Source organism: Bos javanicus, chromosome 25 (genome assembly GCF_032452875.1).
Source record: "Bos javanicus breed banteng chromosome 25, ARS-OSU_banteng_1.0, whole genome shotgun sequence".
NCBI lineage: Eukaryota > Metazoa > Chordata > Mammalia > Artiodactyla > Bovidae > Bos > Bos javanicus.
In genome coordinates this window covers 19,983,399-20,000,000 of record NC_083892.1, presented here as the reverse complement: position 1 = coordinate 20,000,000, position 16,602 = coordinate 19,983,399, and the positions used below count along the sequence as shown (strand labels likewise).

The 16,602-nt window shown below is 41.2% G+C and overlaps 1 protein-coding gene across 1 annotated transcript in view; it reads left to right on the top strand.

Annotated features, from left to right (window-relative positions):
* CDR2 (cerebellar degeneration related protein 2) overlaps nt 1-15,375 on the top strand; it is a 28,165-nt gene extending 12,790 nt beyond the window's left edge. The window contains exons 3-5 of the mRNA XM_061401402.1: nt 11,814-11,962; nt 12,220-12,384; nt 13,440-15,375. Coding sequence (XP_061257386.1) covers nt 11,814-11,962; nt 12,220-12,384; nt 13,440-14,304 — 1,179 coding nt within the window. The 3' untranslated portion in view covers nt 14,305-15,375. The remainder of the gene's footprint in view (nt 1-11,813; nt 11,963-12,219; nt 12,385-13,439) is intronic.
* Nucleotides 15,376-16,602: the final 1,227 nt, after the last annotated feature.

Genomic DNA, 16,602 nt, shown 5'->3' with positions numbered 1-16,602 from the left:
GAAAGGTGTACCTTGTAATGGTATTGAAGTCATCAGCTATCATTTTAAGTATATTCTATATCAGAAGAGCATAGAACTTCCCATACCTAAAGTTGAATTTATTACTCATAGAATTGGGCAGAAAACTAACAATGCAGGAAAACCAGGCATTTTTAAACTGTGATATCCAAGTGTCATACATGGTCAAGAAACTCATTCCTGTTTTGTTTCATGGGCTTTGTTTTTCAACTGATTGGAAGATTTCATAGAGTGGTCCCAGGGCATATACCTGAAGATTATCATATACTGTGTGGTACATTAATTTGAATTTGGGTAGAAACATAGTCTTAATACCTTGTATTGGTGTTTTCCATGTAAGCACTTACAAATCACCATAACTGAATACTGTAGTGAATACTTATTTTAGCACATCTGCCAAATACAGATTTAAAAAGTCCAAATATTTGTACAATTAGAGAATGATGCCTATTTGTTACTGTAAGGATTACAAACACAATTGCTTTATGATCTAAGTTACCTGTCTTTCTACTTTTGTTTTCTGTGGTTATTGAAGATGATTAAACAATTAAAAGAGATCATTGACATTCTGAAAAAAATCCAAAGATCTTTGAGATTCTCCAAATCTATAAATAACACTCCACTAATGTCTTCTGTAAGATTTTTTTTTCCTTAAAAAATGTCTGTATTCAAGCTTTCACACAGATGTGGTACTGTGGCCCCAGCAGTCACCTCTCCCCAACCCCTGATTCTTATAAGATATTGAAAAGGATAATAGAAATGTAAGTATCCAGGTCAGACCTTAATGATTAAATAAATATACAATGAACTATATGTGTTAATATAAAGCTAATTGAGTAAGTTTAGCCTGGAGTACTTCTAGAAACACGTCCATAGATCTCTTGTTTCTGTAGTGGAGCACACGGGTCCAGTGGTTCATAGACCAAGTATTGTAGTGTTCAACATTTTACTCTTTATCCAAACCTATTTTTTGAGTAAGAACAAAGATTTCTTCTCTGCCATTATGGTTGACTTTTTTCTTTCTTTCTCTTTATAAATGGCTTCCTGAAAGTCAATAAGGAGTGGGATGAAATGGAGATGAAATGACAATTCTGTCTAAACCCACTTACCAGCCAGGGGCCTCCTACAGACTAGACTTACTGCCTGCTCGATTTATACCTGTGTCCAGGCAGACTTGCAGATCACGACAGACTTCCAAGATCTCTGTCCAATAGTCTATACCACGGATGGCCTGAACAGTCGTAAAAGTAACCAGGCAGCTGAAGAACCTAATTCTCTACTACATGATGACCCATGCAGTGTGTATAGTGTCTCTTATCATTGTACCCTTGGAGAGCCCCCTAAACTTTGTAAGGACTCTTCCTTTCATTCAAACCTGATGTCTTTTTTTCTCTTTTAAGTAAACTTTAGGAAAAAATATGCATACAGAAAAAAACACAAATGCTAAGTCAGATAATTTTCATAAACATACCCTTGCAGCCAACACCCAGATGAGAAATGAGAAAATGGGCTTCCTTGGTGGCTCAATGGTAAAGAATCTGCTTGCCAGTCCGGGAAGATCCCACATACCGTGGAGCAACCAAGCCCTGTGCCACAGCTATTGAGCCTGCGCTCTAGAGCCCAGATGCCACAACTACTGAAGCCCGCTCGCCTGGAGCTTCTTGTGCTCTTCAACAAGAGAAGCCACCACAATGAGAAACCCATGCATTACTGCTCTCTGCAGCTAGAGAAAAGCCTGTGCAGCAATGAAGACCCAAGACAGCCAAAAATTTAAAAAATAAAAAAATTAGAAAAAAAAGAAATAAGAACATTATCAGCTCTTCCAGTCACCACCCCCACTAAGCAGCACTCTAATACCCTTATATTAGTTTAGCCTATCTTTGAACTTTACATAAATGGAGTCACTTGTACAAGTTTTAAACTAACTTTTTAGAATGTTCATTGGAAATTTTCCTGATTTGAAAAGTAATACATGATCATATTTTAAATTTAGAAAATATATTGAAAACCAAAAAGGAACCTCTCTACCAACCCAGAGAAATTTTAAATCAGCCAGAAAATAGTCCTGGAACAAACTACTCAAGAGTGGATGAAGAATGATGAGAAACTGGTGAAAATACTAGGATAAAATCCCCAAAACTGTGACTCATTATGGAAATAGACAACTAGGAAACTGGCAAAGGATATTTTCTCAGTAGAACTACAAGTATGCTCTCAAAAGCTGTTCGTGGGTTTCAAACAGTCCTCATAAAAATTGATCAGTATTTTGTTAGGCATTGTGTCTTTTAAAAAAAAAAATAACCTTTGAAACTAATGATTGGCTCCAGAGATGCCTATGTAGCCTGTGTGGCTTTTATTCAGCAACTAATTTTTCAAGATTCCAGAGCAAGTTTTTTTTTTCTTGGCTGAAGAGAAGGAGAGAAGCTTTGGAGAATAATGAGATCTGACACCATCAAACACAATTGGATTCTCTTAAAGTTTCTGACAGTTGTGTGAGCAGCCTACAACCTTGAGTAAACTGCTGGAAACCTGCTTGGAAACCTGCATTATCCCCACAGGAGTCAAAGGAGTCTGGCCTTAGGGGCCCTTATTTCAAGAGCTCATGTCTTCCTTGAAAATTTTAAAGCATTTTGTGCTTCCCCTACTACATTTATCAATATTCTACTGTGTATTATACTTATTTCTTGATTCGTTCTATTCTCCTTCTCTCCCCGCCCCCCTTACCTAACCATTTTCCACTGCAACTTTGAAGGCTGTTGCTGTGTTTATTCATGGTCTTTCAAACATAGTAGATGATAAATGAGTACTTGTTCAAATCAGTATCTTAACAGAGGACAGATAAGCAGTTTACAAAGCACTTCCAATAATTCCTAAATGTTTCCACCTCTGGAGATTTTGAAAGGAAGTGGAAGGAGCTCTGACCTCAGTGTTAGAAGATTCAGACCTAAACCCTCAATTCCATACCAAATAGCTAGACTTTCAATTCAGTTCAGTCCAGTCACTCAGTCATGTCCGACTCTTTGTGATGCCATGGACTGCAGCACGCCAGACTTCCCTGTCCATCACTAACTCCCGAAGCTGGCTCAAACTCATGTCCATCGTGTCGGTGATGCCATCCAACCATCTCATCCTCTGTCGTCCCCTTCTCCTCCCGCCTTCAGTCTTTCCCAGCATCAGGGTCTTTTCAAATGAGTCAATTCTTCACATCAGGTGGCCAAAGTATTGGAGTTTCAGCTTCAGCATCAGTCCTTCCAATGAATATTCAGGGCTGATCTCCTTTAGGATGGACTGGTTGGACCTCCTTGCAGTCCAAGGGACTCTCAAGAGTCTTCTCCAACACCACAGTTCACAAGCATCAATTCTTTGGCACTCAAGTTTCTTTATAGTCGAACTTGCACATGCATACGTGACTACTATGGAAAAACCATAGCTTTAACTAGACGGACCTTTGTTGACAAAGTAATGTCTCTACCTTTTAGTAAGCTGTCTGAGTTCGTCCTGACTTTTCTTCCAAGGAGTAAGTGTCTTTTAATTTCATGGCTGCAGTCACCATCTGCAGTGATTTTGGAGACTAAAAAAATAAAGTCTGTCACTGTTTCCACTGTTTCCCCATCTATTTGCCATGAAGTGATGGGACCAGATGCCATGATCTTAGTTTTCTGAATGCTGAGCTTTAAGTCAACTTTTTCATTCTTCTTTTTCACTTTCATCAAGAGGCTCTTTAGTTCTTCTTTGCTTTCTGCCATAAGGGTGGTGTCATCTGCATATCTGAGGTTATTGATATTTCTCCCAGCAATCTTGATTTCAGCTTGTGCTTCATCCAGTCCAGTGTTTCTCATGATGTACTCTGCATATAAGTGAAATAAGCAGGGTGACAATATACAGCCTTGACATACTCCTTTCCCGGTTCGGAACCAGTCTGTTCTGGTTCCAATCAGACTCCTTTGTTATTCCATGTCCAGGTCTAACTGTTGCTTCTTGACCTGCATGCAAATTTCTCAAGAGGTAGGTCAGATGGTCTGGTATTCCCATCTCTTGATGAATTTTCCACAGTTTGTTGTGATCCACATAGTCAAAGGCTTTGGCATAGTCAATAAAGCAGAAGTAGATGTTTTTCTGAAACTCTCTTGCTTTTTTGATGTTCCAATGGATGTTGGCAATTTGATATCCTTTTCTAAATCCAGCTTGAACATCTGGAAGTTCACGGTTCACATACTATTGAAGCCTGGCTTAGAGAAGTTTGAACATTACTTTGCTAGCATGTGAGATGAGTGCAATTGTGCAGTAGTTTGAGCATTCTTTGGCTAGATTTTAGGCCAGTGAATTACCTCTCAGATCCTGTTTGCTCTGCTGTGTAATGGTGATAAGAACGCTTGCACGACATTAGCACAGGGCTGTTGTGAGGTGATGAAATGATATATACACTTATATATATGTAAGTGTATATATTTTGGACAGTATGAATTGTTGCCCTGTTGATCCGTGTTTCAAGAATTTTAGTAATGAAAGAATCTTAATTCTGAAAAAAATAAATCCTTTTCAATTACTGGAAAGTAGATCTAAAGTAGAACAAGCAAAGCTTTTTATAATGAGATTATAAGTGGTTTTTATTTTCATATTTCATACTTTTTAACTTTTTCCTAAATTTCCTCCAAGGGAAATGTAATATTTTAATTAGGGAAGAGAGGCTTTTCAAAGGTAGTGGAAAACATTTCTTCAGTGTTACAGAATGTCATTTTGATACTAAGTTCAGAGGAGTTGGGCTGTAATCTTTAATATAAGGATAATCCCAACACTACATAAAAGCCAAATTTCCATTCCATTCCTTATGAGTGTTTGGCTGTGTCTATCTTTTCCAGCATTCCAGGTCAGGTTCTACAGTTGCAGATAGGTGTTAATATAATCCTTCTGGCCTTTTTCAAAAGTTTGCCTCAATTGTAAAGGCAGCCTACTTATAGCTTTTTCATATAACCTGAACCTTATACTCCTGAAATGCGTATACTCCTTGAGGTGACATTTTGTACATATTCTAAGACGTTTGGGAGACAACCCACGGAACTTAAACTTTGATACTCTTGCCTTTAAGTTGACATTTTGCCTATGATTTTGCTACCCCCATGTTCCCCTTCTGCCACTGTTTTGCTTAAATATCCCCTCATCACTCTCCCCTGTTTAATATGGCAAATACTTGCGTACTCAAGCTCTTTTTGGCACTTGGATTTAAGGATCTCTGCAGTCCAGGCAGATTCATTTGAGGCTGTGATCAAAGATTCTGAATTGAAAAAACCAAAACATAGGAAGCATAGCCATGCCTTTAAATGAAGGGTAGAAAATAAGGGTAGAAATAACCCATTTCCTTGTAGAATTGGAAAAATTTCATTAAATACTAATTTGACGTTTTAGAGGCCAACCTTAAAGCAATGTCTGACTACGTGGATTCTGATTCTCTGGCCTCATATCACTGCTTGCTGAGAGGGCTCAACATTTTTCTTAGAAGTTGCTGACCAGTTTAGGCAGACTCCCTTGTTAGGTAATCTATCACAGAGTCTTGGAGAAGTGAAGGGCTTTTCTGATTAGCTTTGATTTAATAATAATAATAAGATTAAACTCCTACTACATGAAAACAAGCTCCCTGCCAGTCTTCAGTTTGTTCTTAAAGCCAAGTCACCTAAAACCAAAATATCACAAGTTCTTCCCAAACGGTTTCATTGTGTTTTCCCACCACCCACAGGTTTTTATATATCAAATAAGGGGGACCTACTGTAGTTTTCTAAACAGCCTCTTTGTACTTATTTACATACTGAATTGCTTCCTTTATCCTGGCCACAAATCTAATTTGAACATTGTATCTTTAAAAAGGTTAAATATCTTGGGGCCCATGTAAGAGAGACTTGTTAAAAAAAAGTCTGTTTCAGATTGGTGGGGCATAGCTGTGCCATGGGGAATAAACACAGAGAAATTATCTGTAAATAGAACTGGGGGGAAGAATTAGTAAATAACCAGGGCCTCTTCCCAAAAGGGCTATAGCCAAAGCTCTTCTTAGCCTCTCTGAATGATCTCTCAACATTCCAGCAGTCTGAGTTGTGGTACCAGGCGTGATAAGCTATTGTGAAGAGAGGTTTAGAAATTGTCAGTTACCAATATTTTTTTAGTCCCTATTGTGGATCAAGAATTGTGCTAAATGGACTAGATATATAAGAGGCTTCCCTTCTTCAAGGAGGATTAGAAAGACTGATGTTAACAAGTAAGCAGTTTGGTTGTTTATTAAGTGCAAAGTGTTTTGAGAGAAATTATTCCATAACATCTTACGGAAAAACCCAAACAAACTTTTTGGCCAACCCAACGATAGCGTCATTTGGGAGTGGTACTGCTTTAAATGGGGTGGCCTAGAAAGGCTTCTGAAGCCTTTATGTTTGCATGGAGGCCTAAAGGATAATTTTTAAAGTCTTAGCCATCTTTATGCTATGGATCCCTTTGGCTTTCTAGTGACTCTTTGATGACCCTCTTAAAATACATAAAATACACAGAATTATAAAGGGAATTGGTTATATTGAAATGACTATAAAAATACTGAAAAAATAAATTTCTGATATATTAACATGTGTTTATTAATACATTAAATATCAAAATCAAATGGTAATCTAAAAATTGTAATTTCAAATAGTGATGAAATGAATCAGGATTTCTGCAACCACTGTCATGTGATAACTGTGGTTTCTGGAGGTGATGAACTCCTAAGGATTCCTCATACTACTGGTGGTTTGTTGCTTCCATTCCTAATTGAAGAAAATGCTAAATTTCAGTTAGAAGTTAGTGAAAATGAAGGTATAACTTTTCTTCCAACCAAGTTCTTGGATCCTCTCAATTCTACCCAGGGACCTCAGGTCAAGAACTGCTGGATTAGATGAAGCCAGCCAGGAAAAGTGAGGCCCTGGGAGAGGGGAGAGGAGGATGTCAAAGGCCCTAAAAGGAAGAGCGAGCTTGCCTTAGCGTGAGACAATTCCACAATTTCAAGATAAAGTTAGCCCCTGAGTGTGAAATAAGGACTACAAATGAAACTAGAAAAACCATTAAGAGACAGGCAGATGTTAATGCTGAAACATAACAGATGATATTAAGGCATTGTTGGGGTTTTTAAAGGTATGATTTGAATTGTGGTTAAAATGAAGTCTTATCACTTAGAGATATATAAATATGTATATTTAAGCTGTCTTGGATTTGCTTTAAATTGACTGGGGCTTGGGGGAATAGAAGAGATGAAACAAGACTGTGTACTGACAGTTGTTGAAATTGGATGATGTGATGACGGTTTGTTAGACCATTTTTTCTGCATTTATTGTATGTTTGAAGTTATCCATTTAAAGTTTTTAAAAATGCAGTAGATAAGCCATCTGTAGAGAGTATTTGTGTGGACTGAAAATTTAGGAAGGAGCACTCACAATTAAGTAGTATATGAGGGCTTTCCTGGTGGCTCAGACAGTAAAGAATCCACCTGCAATGCAGAAGACCCAAGTTCGATCTCTGGGTTGGGAAGATCCTCCTGGAGAAGGGCATGGCATCCCACTCCAGTATTCTTGCCTGGAGAATTCCATGGACAGAGGAGCCTGACAGGCTACAGTCCATGGGTTCGAAAAGAGTTGATTTCAAGGAATTATGACTGTAGGAACATGTCACAGTATAACATGATAAAGAATGGTGTTGTGATGCAGTTAAAATATAGCCTAATTTTATTGAATAATTGCAAGTTGTTCATTGTTGATCCAAGTGAATGTTTATGTCTCCTAGACCCATGAGAAAGAGACATTGGTTTGGAGGAGGGGAGGCTTCCAGGATTTTCCATTTCTGAGATCAACATTTTTCTAATAAGTGTGATCCACAGACCACTTACACTAACATCATCTGGGGTTTTTACTAAAAATGCAGAATCCTGGTTCAATCCCAGTCTCATGGACTCAATTTTAGGGGAAAGGGGCCCAGGTTCTTATACTTTTATAAATCCCCTAGATGAATTTTAGCACATGAAAAGTTTGAAAACTTAACTGTAAATAAGAATGAAATAGCTGCTCTTATTGAGCAGTTTTACATTTGCAAGATGGCATGCTGAACCCTTCCCCAGGTGATGAAGAAATGTCACCTTAGAAAAACTGAGTTACTTATAGGAGTCATCCAACTGGAAATGGCAAAGTGGGACTCCAAACCAAATTCCAACCCCACAGCCTGTGCTCTTAGCTACTCTACTGCTGCCTCCCGTCAGGCCATCTCTCTCCTCTGGTCCTCTGTCCACCAAGACTTCCATGGGCACTGGCCTCCCACCTGCTCTTTAGGGGTAGATCCTAAGGAGGATGTGAATAATCCAGTTACTGGGCAGTTATATCTCTTGTTGTAAATTAATAATTAGTGTCTGGTCTATGCTGCCTGCAATGCAGGAGTTGCAGGTTCGATCCCTGGGTCTGGAAGATCCCCTGGAGAAGGAAATGGCAACCCACTCCAGTATTCTTGCCTGGGAAATGCCATGGACAGAGGAGCCTGGTGGGTTACGGTGCAGTGGGTCGCAAAAGAGTCAGACATGACTTAGTGACTAAACACACACTCGCTGTGTATTAGACTTAGATTTTTGTGAATTGTCCCAAAGAATACTTGAAACCTTTGTTGTTTAGTCGCTAAGTCATGTCTGACTCTTTGTGACCCCGTGGACTCAGCACACCAGACTCCTCTGTCCTCCTCTGTCACCCGGAGTTTGCTCAAGTTCGTGTCTATTGAGTCAGTGATGCTATCTTAATGATCTCATACTCTGGTGCTCTCTTCTGCTTTTGCCTTCAGTCTTTCCCAGCATCAGGGTCTTTTCCAATAAGTCTGCTCTTTGCATCAGGTGGCCAAACTATGCTTCAGCTTTAGCATCAGTCCTTCCAATGAATATTCAGGGTTGATTTTCTTTGGGATTGACTGGTTTGATGTCCTTGCAGTCCAAGGGATTCTCAAGAGTCTTTTCCAGCACAATTTGAAAGCATCAATTCTTTGGCGCTCAGCTTTCTTTATGGTCCAACTCTTACATCTGAACAGGACTACTGGAAAAAACCATAGATTGACTATACAGATCTTTGTTGGCAAAGTGATGTCTCTGCTTTTTAATATGCTTTCTAAATTTGTCATAGTTTCCTTCCTCGGTCATGTCCAACTCTTTGTGACCTCATGGACTATAACCCACCAGGCTACTCTTTCCATGGAATTTTCCTGGCAAGAATACTGGAGTGGGTTGCTATTTCCTTCTGCAAGGGATCTTCCCAACCCAGGGATCAAACCCAAGTCTCCCACACCTCCTGCATTGCAGGCAGATTTTTTATTGCTGAGCCACAGGGGAAGCTCTACTTGAGAGCTTATAATTGACATAAAGCAGCCTGCAGCATGTCTGCAGCTGTTAAACACATTTCTATATTGTAAATCTTTTTTCCACTCCAGTGTTCTGAAGAGATTGAACACATTCCCTCAGTGACGGGAACCCACCAGGACATTGCCAGCCAGAGGGAAGGGTTAAGGGCACACCTCTAGGAGAGGCTGGTGGGGATTGAGGGAGTGGAGTGAACAGGCTTTCACAGGGGCTATGCCTTGTGCTCATTCCCTCTCATTTAATACTTTCAGTCCTACAAAGTGAAAGTCGCTCAGCTTTGTCCGACTCTTTGAGACTCCATGGACTCTACAGTCCATGGAATTCTCTAGGCCAGAATACTGGAGTGCATAGCCTTTCCCTTCTCCAGGGCATCTTCCCAACCCAGGGATCAAACCCATGTCTCCCACATTGTATGTGGATTCTTGACCAGCTGAGCCACAAGGGAAGCCCAAGAATGCTGGAGTGGGTAGCCTATCCCTGCTCCAGCGGATCTTCCCGATCCAGGTTGAGTCAACCGGGGTCTCCTGCATTGCAGGCGGATTCTTTACCAACTGAGCTATGAGGGAGGCCCCTTCAGTCCTACAAGGTAGGTACTAACTGATCCACAATTCATTTTAAATTCGGCACCTAAAAAGCTCTATAAAAACAAGCTTTTTTTTGCCCAAGTGCAGCAAATTCATTTGACAGCAAACCTTCACCTCAACTTGCACGAGGCTTCCTGTAACCTTCACTCATACTCTCTGAGGAGAGCATTACATCTTGATGATAGGGCTTTGCCCAGCCTTCACTGAGGATGGTATAAAGTGTGTGTTGTCTTCCTAAAATTCAAAGAATTTTCCCAAGCATTCTCAGCCAAGAGTTTCAGGGGTATGAAAAGATATGAGAATGAAGTGTTTTCTCAACACATTGCTACTGACCTGTGTAAATAGGTTTGAAAAAAGACCTCATCTACTTTTTCAACCCTGCCACACTGGCATTTAAAGAGCCCATTAAAAGTCATGTAGCCTGTTCTTTGAAAGAAGTCCATTAGCTTTGCAAATACTTAACAGATGTGTCTGAAGATCCTCCGGAAAGTATTTTTAAAGTTGTGTCTTCGGTTTGTTACCATTTGGTCATTGGTAATGCTTCAGACTTAGCTTTTGCCTCTTTCTGGTTGTGCCCCCAGAGAAATATTATGACTGTTTCATTTGGAATAGATACAGTGTTTCATGGTCTTCAAGTGGAGTCCAGTGGCAGGGGGAGTCAGGGAGATGTGGGGGGGTAGGGAATCAAGGTAATGTGGCAGCGAGGCGTTAAAATTGTGATTATTCTCCTTTATACTCGGCCAATTGGAAAGCACCCTTAGCAAAATAAATAATCTGGCAGATTTCTCACAAATAAGGATTATGGTGACAACATTCTCACAGAATTAAAAATATTGTTGAATAATATTAAGTTAAAGTATCTTTTTCTGGTTAAGTCAATATTTTTTTCCCCTATTCTTTGTCCAGAATATCTCACCTAGAAGAAAGAAATCAAATGTTTTTCAAGCAAAAATCATCTAAAATCCTCCCTCTTAGGCTTTCCTTATTTCTGTAAAATATATTTTTGCTTAAACTTTGATGATGTGTTCCAAGCTTTTTCTCTTGTGGGATTGTCATGTCTTGCCTGGATTTTCCTGTCAAATATTAATTTTATGTGTGTTTTGTGCTTTATAAGAGTAGGCCAGCCTAAAGTGTATTGGTGAGCTTTAGGGGAATGAAACATAAAGGACGGCCTGTACTCCGCTCCTTTTAAGAAAAGTAGTTTAATTGAGATTTTAAGTTCTTCATTTTGTAAAATAAACTTGTGGTGTTGTGGTATAATGAAAACTATATATTTGACCTTTATCCCCATGTCCTGAATCCCTTGGCATTTCCTGAATGATAGAATGAGACTGGTTGCCAGAGGAGCCGACCACATGATTAGAGGGTTAGAACTTTCAGCCCCGTCGCCAGCCTCTACAGAGGGGTCAGGGACTGGAATCAAGTTTGTTCACCAGTGGCCCATGATTTAATTAATCATGCCTGTGCCATGAAGCTTCAGTAAAACTCTGAAAGAAGACTAAGGGGTTTCCAGGGAGGGTGGTGCCTCTGAGAAGAATAAAGCTGTAAGTAAATCCCCTTCCCAAGCTCTCTTGTTGTTTTAGCAGATTATTGAACCTGAGGGGAGGTCATGGGAATTCCCAAATTTATAGCTATTTGGTCGAAAGGACGGGTGGTCCCTAGGACTTACCTCTGGTACCTGAATTGGGGGCAGTTTTGTGGAACCGAGCCCTTATCACTCCAGGTAGTGTCAGAATTGAATTGCAGGATACATTCTGTATTATACCTGCATACTGCAGGTATCCTATGTGTTTAATGTGTAACCTGGTCACAATTATCTCTTCCAGTATCTGACCAAGCAGGTGGAGCTTCTGCGGCAGATGAATGAACAGCACGCAAAGGTTTATGAGCAATTAGATGTCACAGCGAGGGAACTGGAGGAAACAAATCAAAAGCTCGTTGCTGACAGCAAGGCCTCACAGCAAAAGATTCTGAGGTATATTTTTTAGAATCCATTGAAGAAGCCCTAGGGGAAGTCATTTAGTATAAACTAGAATAGAACATGGCTGTAGTGGGTTCAGGTCAGTATGGGGTAAGCTTTGATTTAATTCTCTATGGAGAATAGAGATTAAATAGAAGTCTTTTCCAATTACAAAAGCCCAGTTTGAGTGGTTGCCAGCTAAGCTCTCCTCACTGCTTATGCCTTTAATTTAATATGACAAGCTGCAATTGGCTTCTGTCTGTTCCTCACAGTCTGACTGAAACAATTGAATGCCTGCAAATGAACATTGATCACCTCCAGAGCCAAGTGGAGGAGCTGAAATCATCTAGCCAAAGGAGAAGGAGCCAGGGGAGGCATGACCAGGAGAAATCGGCCCCCAGCTTCTCGTCTTTGAAAGAGCTGTATGACCTCCGCCAGTAAGAGCCCACCTTCCATTTGCAAGCAGGAGAACATCTCGTGTCATTGGCACATTCTGGATCCCAGTAGATTAAAAGTGCCCTTTGAGGAAATGCCACTTGGCTATCAGGCCGCCAGTGGTTTGAACAAAACCACTTACACATACAAGTGATAGTTGCTGCTGTTGTTGTTGTTTAGTCCAGTTGAAATTTCAGTAAAACAAAATCCAGGCAAGCAGAAGGCTTGTTTTTTTTCTTGCCTGCAGAAAAGCCTTTTACAATTTAGACTTTGGAGATTGAATCTTCATTTAAGAACTATTTCTTGAACACCTGTGGTAAGGCAGGTGCTATGCCAGATGTGAGGAGTGGTGAGCAAAACAGACATAGTTCCTGCCCTCATGGAGCTTTCGGTCTCAGGAAGAGGCAGGTAGCACATAAGTATAGTTACAAGTTGCCCAGGACTCTGACCAGGCGAGAGACCAGCTCGTGCATTTGGAGGGCCTCAGCTTGACTGTTCATCAGATCGCCGTCAGGCCTAATCAGAATCTCTAGGTGTGAGTAAAAGGCTATTCAGGTGATTCTGATGTATGTTCTTGGTTTAAAATCACTGCAGTAATGGTTCTCAATCTTAGCTGCATATTATGACTCATAGGAAGAGCTTTAAAAAATACAAACCCTCTAGTCCATGTGGCAGACCAGCTAGGTCAGAATCTGTGGGGGTGGGACCCAGGCGTCAACTGTTTTAGGACTGCCCAGGTGATTCTAATCTGCAGCCAAGACTGAGCACCACTGGCTGTTCTGATCTCCTTGAACAGTCTCAATCATACTACTGGTCTTTGGGAATGGATGTTCTGTAGCATTTTTAATGTTTTAAAAAAAATTAATTACAAAAGTTGTGTTTTCTTCCATGTGTTGTCAGTCTCACACATTCATTTTAGCCACTGCTCTAGGGTGGAATAGGCAAAAAATCAGTCATATCACAGCTCCTCAAAAATACGTAGTTGGAAAAAAATCATCAGCCTCCCTCTTTGCATTCTCAGTCGGCCTGTGTAAGAGTCTTTCAATATTTCCCCCAGGCACTTCGTGTACGATCATGTGTTTGCCGAGAAGATCACTTCCTTACCAAGTCAGCAAAGCCCCGATGAGGAAGAAAATGAGCATTTGAAGAAAACAGTGACCATGCTGCAGGCCCAGCTGAGCCTGGAGCGGCAGAAGCGGGTGACCATGGAGGAGGAATACGGGCTGGTGCTGAAGGAGAACAGCGAGCTGGAGCAGCAGCTGGGGGCCACGGACGCCTACCGAGCCCGCGCGCTGGAGCTGGAGGCGGAGGTGGCCGAGATGCGGCAGATGTTGCAGGCGGAGCATCCTTTTGTGAACGGGGTGGAGAAGCTGGTGCCGGACTCTCTGTTTGTCCCTTTCAAAGAGCCCGGCCAGAGCCTGCTGGACGAGATGCTCCTGACCGTGCCCGAAGCGCACAGGAAGCCCCTCAAGCGTGGTAGCAGCGAGACGGTGCTGAGCAGCCTGGCGGGCAGCGACATCGTGAGGGGCCACGAGGAGACCTGCATCCGCCGGGCCCAGGCGGTGAAGCAGAGGGGCATCTCCCTTCTGCACGAGGTGGACACACAGTACAGCGCCCTGAAGGCGAAGTACGAGGAGCTGCTGAAGAAGTGCCAGCAGGAGGAGGACAGCCTGTCCCACAAGGCTGTGCAGACCTCCCGGGCTCCGGCCAAGGACCTGGCTGCCCTGAACGCCCAGCGCACACCCAGCACCCTCAGCTGGGTCCCAGCCTCTGTCACCCCAGAGCCCATCAGCTCCCCCACCACCTCGACGCCGCCAGAATACAAAGCGCTTTTTAAGGAGATCTTTAGTTGCATCAAGAAAACTAAACAGGAAATAGATGAACAGAGAACCAAATACCGATCTCTCTCCTCTCATTCCTAAGTGAACCACCGGCTCCAGGACTAACTGGCCTGCTTCCTGTTACCTCTCTCTCCCACTCACACAGTGTGTGTCGACCCCAAAGCCTGATGTTGCTCCTGATGTTGGCCTCGTTGCTTTGCTTATTTATTAGCAAATGTATAGAGTGAGGAAGGAAGGTGCTCCCTGGTGGCAGGTGTATAATCCAGTTCGTTTAAGCTCCTCAGGAAATCCCATGACAGACTGGCCTCTGGCTAGCGCGATGATTAGGTTGCAGTTCCTTGAAAAGCCGCAGGGCCAGTGGAGGGAGGGTCTGTGCCCCTGGAGAAGCAGGCCTGGAGTAACTGTAGTATATAGTATATATAATATAGTGTATATTATATAGGGGAAATGGCAGAGTTGAAACAACACCAATGCAGTTCCTGCTGCCTTCTTGCTTAACGTCTCAAAACTATGTAGAAGTTAGACGGCTGCCACATGAAAAGGTCTTTCACAAACACTTGGATACTGTGAATTCATGAAGAAGAATGTTCAGGAGAAAGCAGGGGTCCCATCCAAAGCAAATGGCATTAACAAGTACTCCAAGCCTTTGAGTTCATTACATCTGCTACCAGTGGAACTGTGACTGACGGGTAATCCTAATACATCTCAGTCCAGCTGAATACCAAATTGAAAGGGCAGGCTCTGGTTGGCCCAGTTAGCTTGTTAGCAGAGCCCTGGAGGGCCTTCTCCCCACATTCAAATGTTTGTACTCAAAAGCTATAGTGGCTAGGATAGGCAAATCATTCTTTTCTTAAATTCACACTAAAGGGGCAAGATGGAACCCTCACCCCCACTGTGCTGTCTGAGCTGGCTAGCCCACTGGTCTGAAGCTGCTCCTACTCACTTCCTACCATTCCTGTACATGTTTGTGACTTGCTGCAGAAATGCCTATCTGCCACTTTATATTAAACAGTGTTGATGTCCTGACTGTGGAAATACACTTGTTCTCTCACTTGCATACTTTTAATTTAAAACTATTTAAGAAAACTGAGTTCCATTTATTGTATATATTTTTCTAAAAACCAAATAAAATTACCTATGAAAATGAACAAATGGATAAATTCCTTGTTATTTCAATCTTAAGCCATTTCACTGTTATTACCAACTGTTTACTTTTCTTCTTCCAACAGAATCTCTCTGGGAAGAATTGATAGTGATTTTTTTTCCATTTCCATTTTTCCCATTCTTTGGGATTGTGTAGTAGCACAAATTCTGCTCATATTGATGTTCATTAAAATTACTATATGATTTAAAAAATGTATATGCTGTATATAATTTTCACTATTTTAGAAATGTCAGACTTGGTTCTAAATTAATAGCATTTTGGCTAGGTGATTCTTAAAATAATTCAGTTATAGGAAAGACACTTTAGAGAGTTCAGATGTTAAAATGAGCATTGAATCTAATTTTGCACAATGGCAAAGCTGGATTAATGGGTAAAACATTATTTCTTCAAACAGTATAAGGAGTTCATAGTGAGTTGGCTCATCTTCCCTGACCTTCTGACCTTCCAGTCCTTGTCCTGTCCAGTTACCAGTTTATTGGTATATCATTCCAAACTATTCTGTGCTTAGATTAGTACATGAATGTGCTTCTATCACCCCATAGTTTAAAGTGAGTGTATCTTGCCTTTTTACTGAACCATGCATCTTTAAACCGTGTATTTTTTTTTTTTTAATTAAGTGTAGTTGATTTGCAATGTTGTGTTAGCTTCTGGTGTACAGCAAAGTGATTCAGTTATACACGTACATAGTTTTATATTCTTTTCCATTATGGTTTATTACAGGATATTAAATATGGTTCCCTGTGCTATACAGAAGGACCTTGCTGTTGATGCATTCTGTATATAATAGTTTGCATCTGCTACCAAACTCCTTATCAGCCATCCCTCCCCCACCCCCCGCCTCCTTGGCAACCACAAGTCTGTTCTCTGTGTCTGTGAATCTGTTTCGTAGGTAAGGTCCTTTGTGTCATATTTTAGATTTCATGTATAAGGTGGTATCATGTCTTTCTCTTTGTGATTTGGTTCATTTAGTATGATCTAGGTTCATCCAGGTTGCTGCAAATAGCATTGTTTCATTCATTTTATGGCTGACTAGTATTCTGTTGTTTGTATATGTACACCACACCTTCTTTACCCATTCATCTGTTGATAGGCGTTTGTGTCTTGGCTATCGTAAACAGTGTTGCAGTGAACACAGGGCACACGGATCTTTCCAAGTTCGTGTCCGCTCCAGGAGTGGGACTGCTGGATCATATGGCAACTCTGTTTTTAGTTTT